The 13680-nt window shown below is 42.2% G+C and overlaps 1 protein-coding gene across 1 annotated transcript in view; it reads right to left on the bottom strand.

Moving 5' to 3' along the window:
- The window catches only part of SYN2 (synapsin II), a 360272-nt gene that overhangs the window by 50745 nt on the left and 295847 nt on the right, over positions 1-13680 (bottom strand). Inside the window, exon 10 of the mRNA XM_073644500.1 lies at positions 2009-2158. Within this exon, the coding sequence (XP_073500601.1) occupies positions 2009-2158 (150 nt within the window). The remainder of the gene's footprint in view (positions 1-2008; positions 2159-13680) is intronic.

The following is a 13680-nucleotide window of genomic DNA, read 5'->3' on the forward strand; positions in this document are numbered from 1 at the left end:
AGGAGGCTTAAAACTGGGTGAGGAACAGCCAAACTCTGCTAAAAAGGTGAGGTTGTGGAAAACAGTTTCATGTTACAGGTCATTCACCATAGCAAGAATGAGCACAGCAACAAGACACAAGGTAGTTATAGGTAGTTATTTAGAGTGATCAGTAATAGACCATTCAGTGCACATAGGCTGCCATTGTTGAAGGGAGCAAATGTCATTTTTACATAGGATGATGCACTGCCGAGAACGATGATCTTTTATGCAAATCAAAAGATCATTTCACCCTACGAACGAGCATTTTTGTCAGCCTGTTTACACTGCACAATTAATCGGGAAACACTGCACAATTATCCTGTAGTATAAATTCCCCTTAACATACTGATACATGTAGAATAGGTCATCAATCTCAGATTGTTGCTGGTCCAGCAGCACCAATCAGCTGGTATAAGTGCTGGCTGTAAACAATGTACGGAGTCACAATGCCACAGCTCCATAAGTTGTTTAGTGGCTGTTCCCAGGTACTGCACCTTTTGTTTCGTCTGTATCTGAACCCTCTCCTATAATTTCTGCCACTAGGTGGTGCCGCACTTGCACTGCCGGTGGCATTGTGGTATGCAGGTCCAGTCCTGATTTACATATGTGTGGCTGGGAGTTGGACTCCTGCCATGACAGGGAGTCTATGATTTGCTACAAGATGCTAATTATCTGTTGCAATCACCTCTGTGCTGTGAGCTTTGGGCAGGGGCACTCCCTATTTAAAACCCCAGCAGCTAACTTCTAGCTGCCACAAGTAGTTTTTTCTACTCCTGTCTGTTGCTGTGTCTAGCACCTTGCACTGTGGAAACTCATGGTGTTTGGTTACTTACCCTGCCTTATTTTTCTATTTACCGGATTGCCTCCCGATTCTGTCCCTGACTTTGACATCCTGGAAATGACTCTGCTTGACAAACCTTTTCTCTGCCAGCTTGCTCCACCAGCCGGCAGCGAGTGGATGTAACTCGGGGACCATGCATAAATCCAGATCCCTGTATAGAGGTTAATGGGTAAAGGCCAGGGTTCCTCTGGACCTGGTAAGTGGAGTGGCTTGTGCAAAGCCTGTCTCTGGAAGCCCTATTGAAAACAATTCTGTCCCTGACTTTGGCATCCTGGAAATGACCCGGCTTCACAAACCTTCTCTCTGCCAGCTTGCTCCATCGGCCAGCAGCTATTCTGTGGATGTAACCCAGGGAAGTCTGCATAAATCCAAATCCCTGTATAGAGGTTAATGGGTAAAGGCCAGGGTTCCTCTGGACCTGGTAAGTGGAGTGGCTTGTACAAAGCTTGTCTCTGGAAGCCCTATTAAAAACAATTCTGTCCCTGACTTTGACATCCTGGAAATGACCCGGCTTGACAAACCTTCTCTCTGCCGGCTTGCTCCATCGGCCAGCAGCCATTCTGTGGATGTAACCCAGGGAAGTCTGCATAAATCCAGATCCCTGTATAGAGGTTAATGGGTGAAGGCCAGGGTTCCTCTGGACCTGGTAAGTGGAGTGGCTTGTGCAAAGCTTGTCTCTGGAAGCCCTATTGAAAACAATTCTGTCCCTGACTTTGACATCCAGGAAATGACCCGGCTTGACAAACCTTCTCTCTGCCAGCTTGCTCCATCGGCCAGCAGCCATTCTGTGGATGTAACTCAGGGGACTCTGCATAAATCCAAATCCCTGTATAGAGGATAATGGGTGAAGGCCAGGGTTCCTCTGGACCTGGTAAGTGGACTGGTTTGTGCAAAGCCTGTATCTGGAAGCTCTATTGAAAAATGGCAGGCTACCATGAACCGAGCTTTATTACACATATCTCCTATTGAAGGCAATGGAAAATAAGGTGCAATTCCTGGGAGCAGATAGCAGCTGATCAGTGAGAATGCCGGGTTTCAGACCCTCACTAATTTGATATTGATCACCTATCCTACAAATAGGTCAACAATATACAGTATTATTCCTGGGCAATATCTTTAATGTTTTTTTAGATAGTACATGGCTACCTGTGGCTGTGCGGTTGCCATTGGTCTTTGCGGAGAGGGAATCGGAGTTTTCGACAAAACATAATTCATCTTGTCTACAACTAATTCAGCTATTAGTTGTCGATCCTCCACTTGGTGTTCACCGATCACTGGCATTGTACAATCCATGACCTGAAAGACAACAGACAAGTGGGTTTTATGAGATAATCACGCAAGCAATAAACTAATACACATCAATGTCCCAATACTACATTATATCTGTATTTCATATCACAGCCACTTAAAACATTGTCTTCATTTTACACATCAGTTATGGTAAATTACAAATAGATAAATTGCATTGCCACGACCAGGGATGGATTTACCCATTGGCACAGTTGGCCTTTGCCTATAGGCAGCCTTGGGAGGAGGGCACCGGCTGAATAGAATATTTACAGTTGCAATCAAAATTATTCAACCCCTATTGCAGAAAGTTTACTGGCAAAATTTACCAACGTTCCGCTGTTTGCAATAAACCAATGAAACAAGAACTATGTAAATAGCTCAACAAAACTAATATACAGTAACAAATTGTTTCTCCAAATTCAACTCATTAAAAGGGAATCTGTAAATAGAAGCAATCCTCCTAAGCCGTCTATATGGGAATGTAGGTGATAAAAAGTTGAATAAAATGATACCTTGATATCTGCAATCCGATATTATATTACAGAGAAATCCATGTTTTTCTTAATATGTAAATGAGCTGTTAAGATCTATGGGCCGGACATAGATCTCCCTGAGAATCTGCCTCCAGAGCTTATTTTAAAAGAAAGGGGGCAGTGTGAGACATGTAATGACTGACAGTCTGCTCTCCTTATCTACATGTCGCACACTGGTAATGCCCCCTTTCCTAAAATAAGCTCTGGAGGAAGATTCTCAGGGAGATCTATGTCCGGCCCATAGATTTTATCAGCTCATTTACATATCAGAAAAATGTAGATTCCTCTGGAATAAGAAATCGTATCTCAGATATCAAAGTATCATTTTGTCCAACTTTTCATGACCTACATGCCCATATTGGCTTCTTAAGAGTGTTGATCCTACTGACAGATTCTCTTTAAGACTGGCAATTGTACGCCAGTCTTAAAGAAGGCACCACTGGAGTTAGATGTGCCAAATTATAGAAGGCTTATGCCTCTTAATCTTACAACTGTCATGTGCCACTGTCAGAAATTTTACCGTGGTGTAATTTATGGGCAGGCATCACCACAACATGTCCTGCCCCAGCTCTGCCCACTTTGGACTGACGCAAAAATGGCAAAATTTGCAAAGTTTTGGGGAATTTTGAGATGCGTAAATTTTTTTTCTCAACATTCAAGGCATTTCATGACAAAATTCTGGCGCAAACGTCTCTTTAAAGTAAAGAGGTTATCTAGAATACAAGTATTATTAATGAAGGTGGTCCTTGCTTGAGCCCACCCCATCTATGGGACTGAACAGAAAGCTGCTCTATAACAACTGCTCACCCTTCTGCCCATTGCCTTCATAAACAACAGTTTATATTGCTAGAAAATTTTACAAATTGAGGGAAAACAATCATAAGTATCCTAAAGTTGATTTTGTTGTGGAATATCTGATTTATGATCTTCATATTTGAGAAAATGCATGTAGAGGAGCAAGATAAGTCCCAGGGCGCGATACAGTGATTGTGCATAGTTTAAGTCACTTTTCTTTTTTTGTCTTGTGACATTTGTTAACTTTTTTGCCCCAAAATCTTTATTTTTTTTCTTTAACCGAAATAACCTAAAAATTGTATATAGCGATATACAGTACAGACCAAAAGTTTGGACACACCTTCTCATTTAAAGATTTCTCTGTATTTTCATGACCATGAAAATTGTACATTCACACAGAAGGCATCAAAACTATGAATTAACACATGTGGAATTATATACTTAACAAAAAAAGTGTGAAACAACTGAAAATATGTCTTATATTCTAGGTTCTTCAAAGTAGCCACCTTATGCTTTGATGACTGCTTTGCACACTCTTGGCATTCTCTTGATGAGCTTCAAGAGGTAGTCACTGGAAATGGTTTTCACTTCACAGGTGTGCCCTGTCAGGTTTAATAAGTGGGATTTCTTGCCTTATAAATGGGGTTGGGACCATCAGTTGTGTTGTGCAGAAGTCTGGTGGATACACAGCTGATAGTCCTACTGAATAGACTGTTAGAATTTGTATTATGGCAAGAAAAAAGCAGCTAAGTAAAGAAAAACGAGTGGCCATCATTACTTTAAGAAATGAAGGTCAGTCAGTGCGAAAAATTGGGAAAACTTTGAAAGTGTCCCCAAGTGCAGTTGCAAAAACCAACAAGCGCTACAAAGAAACTGGCTCACATGAGGACCGCCCCAGGAAAGGAAGACCAAGAGTCACCTCTGCTTCTGAGGATAAGTTTATCCGAGTCACCAGCCTCAGAATTCACAGGTTAACAGCAGCTCAGATTAGAGACCAGGTCAATGCCACACAGAGTTCTAGCAGCAGACACATCTCTACAACAACTGTTAAGAGGAGACTTTGTGCAGCAGGCCTTCATGGTAAAATAGCTGCTAGGAAACCGCTGCTAAGGACAGGCAACAAGCAGAAGAGACTTGTTTGGGCTAAAGAACACAAGGAATGGACATTAGACCAGTGTAAATCTGTGCTTTTTGTCTGATGAGTCCAAATTTGAGATCTTTGGTTCCAACCACCGTGTCTTTGTGCGATCAGAAAAGGTGAACGGATGGACTCTACATGCCTTGTTCCCACCGTGAAGCATGGAGGAGGAGGTGTGATGGTGTGGGGGTGCTTTGCTGGTGACACTGTTGGGGATTTATTCAAAATTGAAGGCATACTGAACCAGCATGGCTACCACAGCATCTTGCAGCGGCATGCTATTCCATCCGGTTTGCGTTTAGTTGGACCATCATTTATTTTTCAACAGGACAATGACCCCAAACACACCTCCAGGCTGTGTAAGGGCTATTTGACCAAGAAGGAGAGTGATGGGGTGCTACGCCAGATGACCTGGCCTCCACAGTCACCAGACCTGAACCCAATCGAGATGGTTTGGGGTGAGCTGGACCACAGAGTGAAGGCAAAAGGGCCAACAAGTGCTAAGCATCTCTGGGAACTCCTTCAAGATAGTTGGAAGACCATTTCCGGTGACTACCTCTTAAAGCTCATCAAGAGAATGCCAAGAGTGTGCAAAGCAGTCATCAAAGCAAAAGGTGGCTACTTTGAAGAACCTAGAATATAAGACATATTTTCAGTTGTTTCACACTTTTTTGTTAAGTATATAATTCCACATGTGTTAATTCATAGTTTTGATGCCTTCAGTGTGAATATACAATTTCCATAGTCATGAAAATACAGAAAAATCTTTAAATGAGAAGGTGTGTCCAAACTTTTGGTCTGTACTGTAATTGTAGAGGACAAAAAGGAGGCTGAGATATTAAACATGTATTTTTCATTTTAACCACAAAGTCACAACTTATGATCAAGCTGATAACATTTGGAAACCTCAAACCACGCCCACAATGTTTAGCATTAAAACAGGAAAAGCAAACAAACAAAAAAAACAGGCGAATACATATAAAATAGAGAAAAAAATGTGCAAGTTTAAAGAAGAATAAGGTGAAAATAAAAAACAAGTGACAAACACCTAAAACTAAATGAAAAAAGAGCAAATAATAATTATGATATAATTATATATATATCCATATATATATATATATATATATATCCATATATATATATATATATATATATAATTACATTATAATATTCACCTCCCTCTCTATCTGTATATTCATTATTTTTGCTGAATATATTTTCCAAACCAAGGCAGAAATTCTTCAGCTTCACCAGCAGAGGGCAGAAACAGTTAAATTGACAATTTCTTATGAGCTGAAAAAAAGTGATTTGGAATATTTCCTTGCAATATCCACACTTTTTTTAACATGTATTTTTGTGCTTGTTTGATGCTGTTTTGTGTATGGGTATGTTTTTTGACATGGAAAAATCCACATAAAAATATATTTTAAACACTCTCTGAATAATCTTCCTATTAATTTCAATGGGAATACACGCCTAGAGTGCACATGGTGTTTTTTCTTTCATGCATTTTTCCATATGTAAAATGAAGCAACAAGTTAATTTTTGAGTTGTATTTCTTTGAAAAAAACACCCCATACACAACAACTGTAAAAAAAACAAGGACCAAAAAGTGCTAAAAATGCAGATTTTTCAGCCTTAAAAAACATGTAAAGAAAAATCTGAGTGAACTTATCTTAATACACTTGTCAAAGGCTTCGTTTAGGGCTACAAACCAATGTGAGGTTCAATGCAATGATAACAGCTGCTCTGCAACATGGTATCTAATGATTGTAAATGGGAATTTAATACGACGTGCAACCCACCGCAGCACAAACATCTAAAAAATACCAAACTTTCACATTTTTGGTCCTAAGCAACTTTGTCCTGTAGGCAGGGCCAGATTTTAGACAAAGTGGGGCTCTGGGCAAAAGTTAAAAGTGGGGCCCCAAATGCTGACATATTGCACCATCACGCAGAAACATTTTGGTTATATTTACATGCGCTAACTTCAGACCGCTAAACGAACGCGATTGACAATACTGAAGTTGTTCGGCGCTTGTTTCCCGGCTTCTTTACACTGGCTGGGGAAGAATGATGAGCACAGAACAATCACTAATAGAATAATCTGTCCCCATACAGTATCATGTTATCTGCAGCACATCTGCAGTTTACACCGGGTGATGTGCTGCTGAGAACAACGATTTTTGTTCTGGCATAAACAATCCAATCACTCGATGAATAGGCGGCATTTTGTTCGTTTAGTATAATGCACTCCATAGTACGCCACATAGTATTATGCACCCCATAGTCCTCAATATAGTATAATGCACACCCCATAGTCGTCTATATAGTATAATGCACACCTGTAGTCCTCCACATTGTATAAAGTGCCCTATAGTCCTCCATATAGTATAATACACTCCCCATAGTCCTCCATATAGTATAATATAAACCCCATAGTCCTCCATATTGTATAATGCACCCCCATAGTCATCCATACAGTATAATGCACCCCATAGTCCTCCATATTGTATAATGCACCCTCCATAGTCCTCTATATAGTATAATACACTTCCCATAGTCCTTTATACAGTAAAATACACTTCCCATAGTCCTCTATATAGTACAATACACTGCCCATAGTCCTCCATATAGTATAATGCACTTCCCATAGTCCTCCATAGAGTATAATGCAGCCCCATAGAGTATAATGCAGCTCCATAGAGTATAATGCAGCCCCCATAGAATATAATGCAGCCCCCATAGAGTATAATGCAGCCCCCATAGAGTATAATGCAGCCCCCATAGAGTATAATGCAGCCCCCATAGAGTATAGTACAGCCACCATAGAGTATAGTACAGCCCCATAGAGTATAACACAGCCCCATAGAGTAAAATAGAGCCCCCATAAAGTAAAATGCAGCCCCCATATAGTAAAATGCAGCTCCATAGAGTATAAAGTATTATGGCCACCACTTACTCACTGATTTAAAAAAAAATCTCTCTGCAGCACGTCTCCTCACCTCAGTAGCTCCACTGCCTGACTATCACTCAAGGTGTGGGAAAGACTTAGTGCAACACAAAAGGAAGAGGGAAAGGGAGCCCAGACTCTAGTGAAAGGGGGGGAAGTGGAGACCTCCTAGGTTGATCTAGCATCACCCTGTCTCCCCTTAAGTCCCTGTATTGGCTCTTCACCAATTGCTGCACGCGTACCTCGCCCTGTCTTTCCCTGGCGTTTGGCTAAGGCTAGGGAAGGGATGAGATGTGCACTAGTCGATCAAGGAAGGACAAACAGGGGGAAATTGCTTAGCTTTAGACGACTCCAAACAAATGTGCACACATCCTCAATCTCCTGAGAGGACAAAGTACTGCTCTTGCTAAAGCCTTCACCAGTAGGAATGAATATAGCCAGCACCTCCCTCTAGAACACACCAGGTATTTATACACCCAGGTCAGGGAGTTAATTAGCCAGAGGAAGGTAGCCGCTGGGTCCTAGAGACAACCTCTAAGAAGATGTCTGTAATGCCAAACTTAGAGATCTTCTGCAACCAACTGCAAGGCGACTGTCTGTCACTTCTGACACACCCGTCACAGTACCCCCTTCTCTATGAGTGGACTCCGGACACTCAGGACCGGGTTTCTCAGGATAAGAGGTGTGGAATGAGTGAACCAATCTGGGAGCGTTCACCTCTGATGCTGAAACCCACATCCTCTCCTCTGGACCATAGCCTTTCCAGTACACCAAGTATTGTAGAAAACGACGCTGGAGACGAGAATCTACAATCCTCGAAACTGAAACTCCAGATTTCCATCAACCATTACTGAGGGCGGTAGTAGAGGTGAGGGCTCTAGAGGTTCCACATAATTTTTGAGTAAGGACCTGTGACACACGTTGTGGACCTTAAGGGCCTGAGGAAGTTCAAGACGAAACGCTGCTGGGGTAATGATGGCGGTTATTTTATAGGGACCAATAAACCTAGGTCCCAGCTTCCAAGAAGGAACTTTCAATCTTATATTCCTAGTAGACAACCACACAAAGTCATTCACATTCAGGTCCGGACCTGGCAAGCGTTTTCTGTCAGCAATACGTTTATACCTGTCTCCCATGATCTTTAAATTACTCAGAACACTCTGCCATACCGAGGAGAGCGACGAAGCAAACCGTTCCTCCTCAGGAACTCCTGAAGCTCCTCCTCCTCTAAAGGTACCAAACTGTGGGTGATAACCGTATGCACGGAAGAACAGTGACCTGCCAGTGGATTCTTGACGATGATTATTAATGGAAAATTCTGCCAGCGGTAAATAGGATGCCCAATCCTTCTGATTTTAGTAGACGAAACACCTGAGGTAGGTCTCCAAATTCTGATGGACACGCTCAGTCTGTCCATTCGACTGAAGGTGGAAGGAAGAGGAAAAGGACAGCTGCACCCCAGTCGAGAACAGAATGCCTTCCAGAACTTGGAAACAAACTGGGTCCCCAGATCTGAAACCACATTGGAGGGAACCCCGTGAAGCTTCACAATCTCGTTTATGAACACCTGAGCAAGTGTCTTGGCATATGGAAGTGTAGGCAATGCGACGAAGTGAACCATTTTAGTGAATCTATCTACTACCACCAAAATCACCATTTTGCCTGCAGAAACCGGTAGGTCAGTAATAAAATTCATGGACAAGTGTGTCCATGGCCTACTAGGTAGCGGAAGAAGAGTACCAGACGGACGGGTATGCGAAATCTTAGAATGCGCGCAAATGCTACAAGCAGCTACATGTTCAATCACAACCCTGGCCACCAAAAACGATGAGAGAGGAGGTCCGCAGTTGCCTTACTACCTGGATGCCCAGCAAGCACAGAGCTATGATGTTCCTTAATTACTTTGCGGCGCAGATTAGATGGTACAAATAACCTTCCTGAAGGGCAGGAGGCAGGGGAGTCCCCCTGAGCCTCCAACATCTCACCCTGCAGTTCAGGATACAGTGCCGAAAAGACTACCCCTTTCTGCAAAATTGGGGCAGGGTTCTCATGGTCACCACCACCAGTGAAGCTCCGGGACAAAGCATCAGCCTTGATATTTTTGACCACTGGACGAAAAGTGACAACAAAATTGAACCTAGTAAAAAACAAGGACCATCTAGCTTGCCTAGGGTTGAGACGTTTAGCTGACTGGAGATGTGTGAGGTTCTTATGGTCAGTAATAACAGTAATAGGATGGACAGCCCCCTCCAACCAATATCGCTATTCTTCGAAAGCCATTTTGATCGCCAAAAGTTCCCTATTACCCACGACATAATTTCTCTCAGCCAAAGACAATTTTTTAGAAAAGAAGGTGCATGGGAGCCATTTACCAGGGGATGGACCCTGAGACAACACAACCCCAACCCAGACATCCGACGCATCAAACTCCACAATGAAGGGTTGGGAAGCATTGGGTTGACTGAGTATAGGTGCAGTGGCAAAATGATTCTTTAAGGAAGAAAAAGCCTGGAGGGAAGCATCCGATCATTTGGAAAAATCAGACCCCTTCTTAGTCATGACAGTAAGGGGTTTCACAATAACAAAGTCATTTTGGATGAATTTCCGGTAAAAATTAGTAAAGCCCAGAAAACATTGTAGAGCCTTCAGGTTCTCGGAACGTTCTCAATCAAGGACTGCACGGATCTTCTCGAAAACCTGAAGATGACAACAAGTACCCCAAAAACTGCACCTCCTGAACAGCGAAAACACATTTTTCCAGTTTGGCATAAAGTTTGTTATTTCTTAATATCTGGAGCACCTGCTTAACATGCCCCCGATGTGTCTCAAAATCAGATGAGTAAACCAAAATATCATCCAGATAGACCACCACAATCCTCCCCACCAAATGATGGAAAATATCATTTATGAAATGCTGGAATACTGCAGGTGCTTTGGTGAAACCAAAAGGCATAACCGGACTCTCGAAATGTCCTTCCGGGTTATTAAACGCTGTTTGCATTCGTCCCCTTCTCTGATTCTAACCAGATTGTAGGCTCCCCTTAAATCCAACTTGGAGAATACCTTAGCTCCTACAACCTGGCTGAACAAATCAGAAATCAGAGGAAGAGGGTATGGATAACAGATGGTAATTTGATTTAATTCCCGGAAATCTAAACAGGAACGTAGACCGCCATCTTTTTTCTTCACAAAGAAGAACCCTGCCGCCACGGGCGAAGATGAGGGTCTGTCCCTTCTCCAGACTTTCTGCAATGAAATCCTTTATTGCTTGTCACTCAGGGCCAGAAAGATTATACAGTTTGGACTTCGATAGTTTAGCTCCGGGGGTCAGGTTAATAGAACAGTTGTAAGCACGATGAGGAGGCAAATCCTGACACCCCCTCTCAGAGAAAACGTCCTTAAAATCAGACAGAAAAGCAGGTAATATTTCCGTAGAGACAGTAGCAAGGGAAATATCTAAACAGTTCTCATGGCAGTAATCTCCCCGGCTTACCAATTCACCAACAGATTATGTTTAACAAGCCAAGGAAAACCCAAAACAATCATTGTGGGAAGATTGTTCAGGACATAGCAAGGGAATATTTCACAATGAACTAACCCCACCCTCAGTTTTACATTATGTACAATCTGAGTAAATGCTTTCTGTGCAAGTGGCGCCGAGTCGACGGCAAAGATGGAAATAGGTTCAGCTAAAGCACAGCAAACAAGACCATGAGTTTTCACAAACTCAGCATCAACCATGCTCCAGCTGCACTGTCAACAAACACAGAAATTTTCTCGGTTTTGCTCTCTAGCACCACCTCTGCTGACAGAACAGAGTGGGAACTGCAGGTTGGTAACAAATGCACCTCTTGTTTATCCAACTCCAGACTACCAAGAGTTAATCGAGACTCCTTTTGTTTAGGAATTGAAGGACAGATCCCAATAAAATGTCCCTTTTTCCCACAAAAAAAAAATACGCCTTTTTTCCTGCGAATCTCCGGGGAGATGTATGGTTTAGAGACCCTCTAATTGCATGCGTACCTATACCTCCCCCAGTACTGGCTCAACCCCAGACCGCTCCCTCGGCAGAGGTACAAAACCTTGACAAGAAGGCCCCGGAGAAGGTGGTCTCACCCGTCTATCCCGAAGGCGTCTATCAAGACTAGAGATGAGCGTTGTTCTACTCGAACTGTTCGCCAATCTCAAATTCGAGCTGTTTTGGGCGGTGTTCGAGCCGTTCGGCGAACACGAACAATTTGAGAAAAATTCGGCTGTTCGAGGTTATGTTCGATAACTGTTCGTGCACCAAAATCATAACTGGATTTTTTCTCAGTAATGATGAAAATTAATGTTAATACGCAGTTTGAGTGTACAGCGGGGTGGGGGGAGGGGCAGGGGATGGATCTCTGCAGGAACAATGAAGATCTCCATTTTTTTTTCTCTTTCCCGCATTTACAGTGGGGAGGTGCAATCTGTCAGCCTATCAGCAGCGCACACACGGAGCGAAGTGCTTTTTTTCACACAAGCAAGGGCATGTGTCATTGGCAGTGTATGTCACATGTCCTTGCCCTATAAGACCAAGCCATTTTCCCCGTCGCCACCATTTTCTCACTGCTGCAGCTGCGTGTTAGACGGCACCGCTGTTGCTGTGTGCGCTATACCTTGTTAATTTCAAGCCAATTTTCGCACAAATATACAGATAGCTTGGGAGTAGGGAATAGTTGTGATTGCAGTCCTTTTAAGGACTAGGTTACAGCATTTCCTACGACTTTTATCAGGCAGGTCTGTGCTCTTAAATAGATAGGTTGTGGGAGTAAAGACTAATTGTAATTGGAGTCCTTTTCAGGACTAGGTTACATCAGTTCCTATCAGTTTTTGCCAGGCAGGTCTGTGCCAGTGCTGTGCAAGTTTTTTTCACAGCATTTGGCTGAATCTAGCAAAGCTAATCCTTTTTGGCCTATTGCAGAGAGTGTTAGTCAGTGGAGTAGCCTATCTGTGTTGCAAGATATACCACCTGTGTATAGAATACCAATTTTTTTACTGCACCTAGTGAAGTAAAATCTTTTGGGCATAGCATCATTCTATTAGTCCATCTATACTGACCTCCATCAGGTTGCAAACTGAATCTAATTTTTTTCTGCATCTAGCTCTGAAAAAATATTGGGCTTCTAGCTGTGTGTGGGTCTTGTTCTATTAATCCATCTATACTGACCTCCATCAGGTTGCAAACTGAATATAATTTTTTTCTGCATCTAGCTCTGAAAAAATATTGGGCTTCTAGCTGTGTGTGGGTCTTGTTCTATTAATCCATCTATACAGACCTCCATCAGGTTGCAAACTGAATATAATTTTTTTCTGCATCTACCTCTGAAAAAATATTGGGCTTCTAGCTGTGTGTGGGTCTTGTTCTATTAATCCATCTATACTGACCTCCATGAGGTTGCAAACTGAATATAATTTTTTTCTGCATCTAGCTCTGAAAAAATATTTGGCCTTCTAGCAGTGTGTGGGACTTGTTCTATTAGTCCACCTATACTGACCTCCATCAGGTTGCAAACTGAATATATTTTTTTCTGCATCTACCTCTGAAAAAATATTGGGCTTCTAGCTGTGTGTGGGACTTGTTGTATTAGTACATCTATACTGACCTCCATCAGGTTGCAAACTGAATATATTTTTTTCTGCATCTACCTCTGAAAAAATATTGGGCCTCTAGCTGTGTGTGGGACTTTCTCTATTAGTCCACCTATACTGACCTCCATCAGGTTGCAAACTGAATATATTTTTTTCTGCATCTACCTCTGAAAAAATATTGGGCTTCTAGCTGTGTGTGGGTCTTGTTCTATTAATCCATCTATACAGACCTCCATCAGGTTGCAAACTGAATATAATTTTTTTCTGCATCTAGCTCTGAAAAAATATTTGGCCTTCTAGTAGTGTGTGGGACTTTCTCTGTTAGTCCATCTATACTGACCTCCATCAGGTTGCAAACTGAATATATTTTTTTCTGCATCTACCTCTGAAAAAATATTGGGCTTCTAGCTGTGTGTGGGTCTTGTTCTATTAATCCATCTATACTGACCTCCATCAGGTTGCAAACTGAATATAATTTTTTTCTGCATCTAGC

This window comes from Phyllobates terribilis, unplaced genomic scaffold (genome assembly GCF_046119375.1).
Source record: "Phyllobates terribilis strain yellow unplaced genomic scaffold, ASM4611937v1 Scaffold_8__6_contigs__length_399053987, whole genome shotgun sequence".
Taxonomy (NCBI): domain Eukaryota; kingdom Metazoa; phylum Chordata; class Amphibia; order Anura; family Dendrobatidae; genus Phyllobates; species Phyllobates terribilis.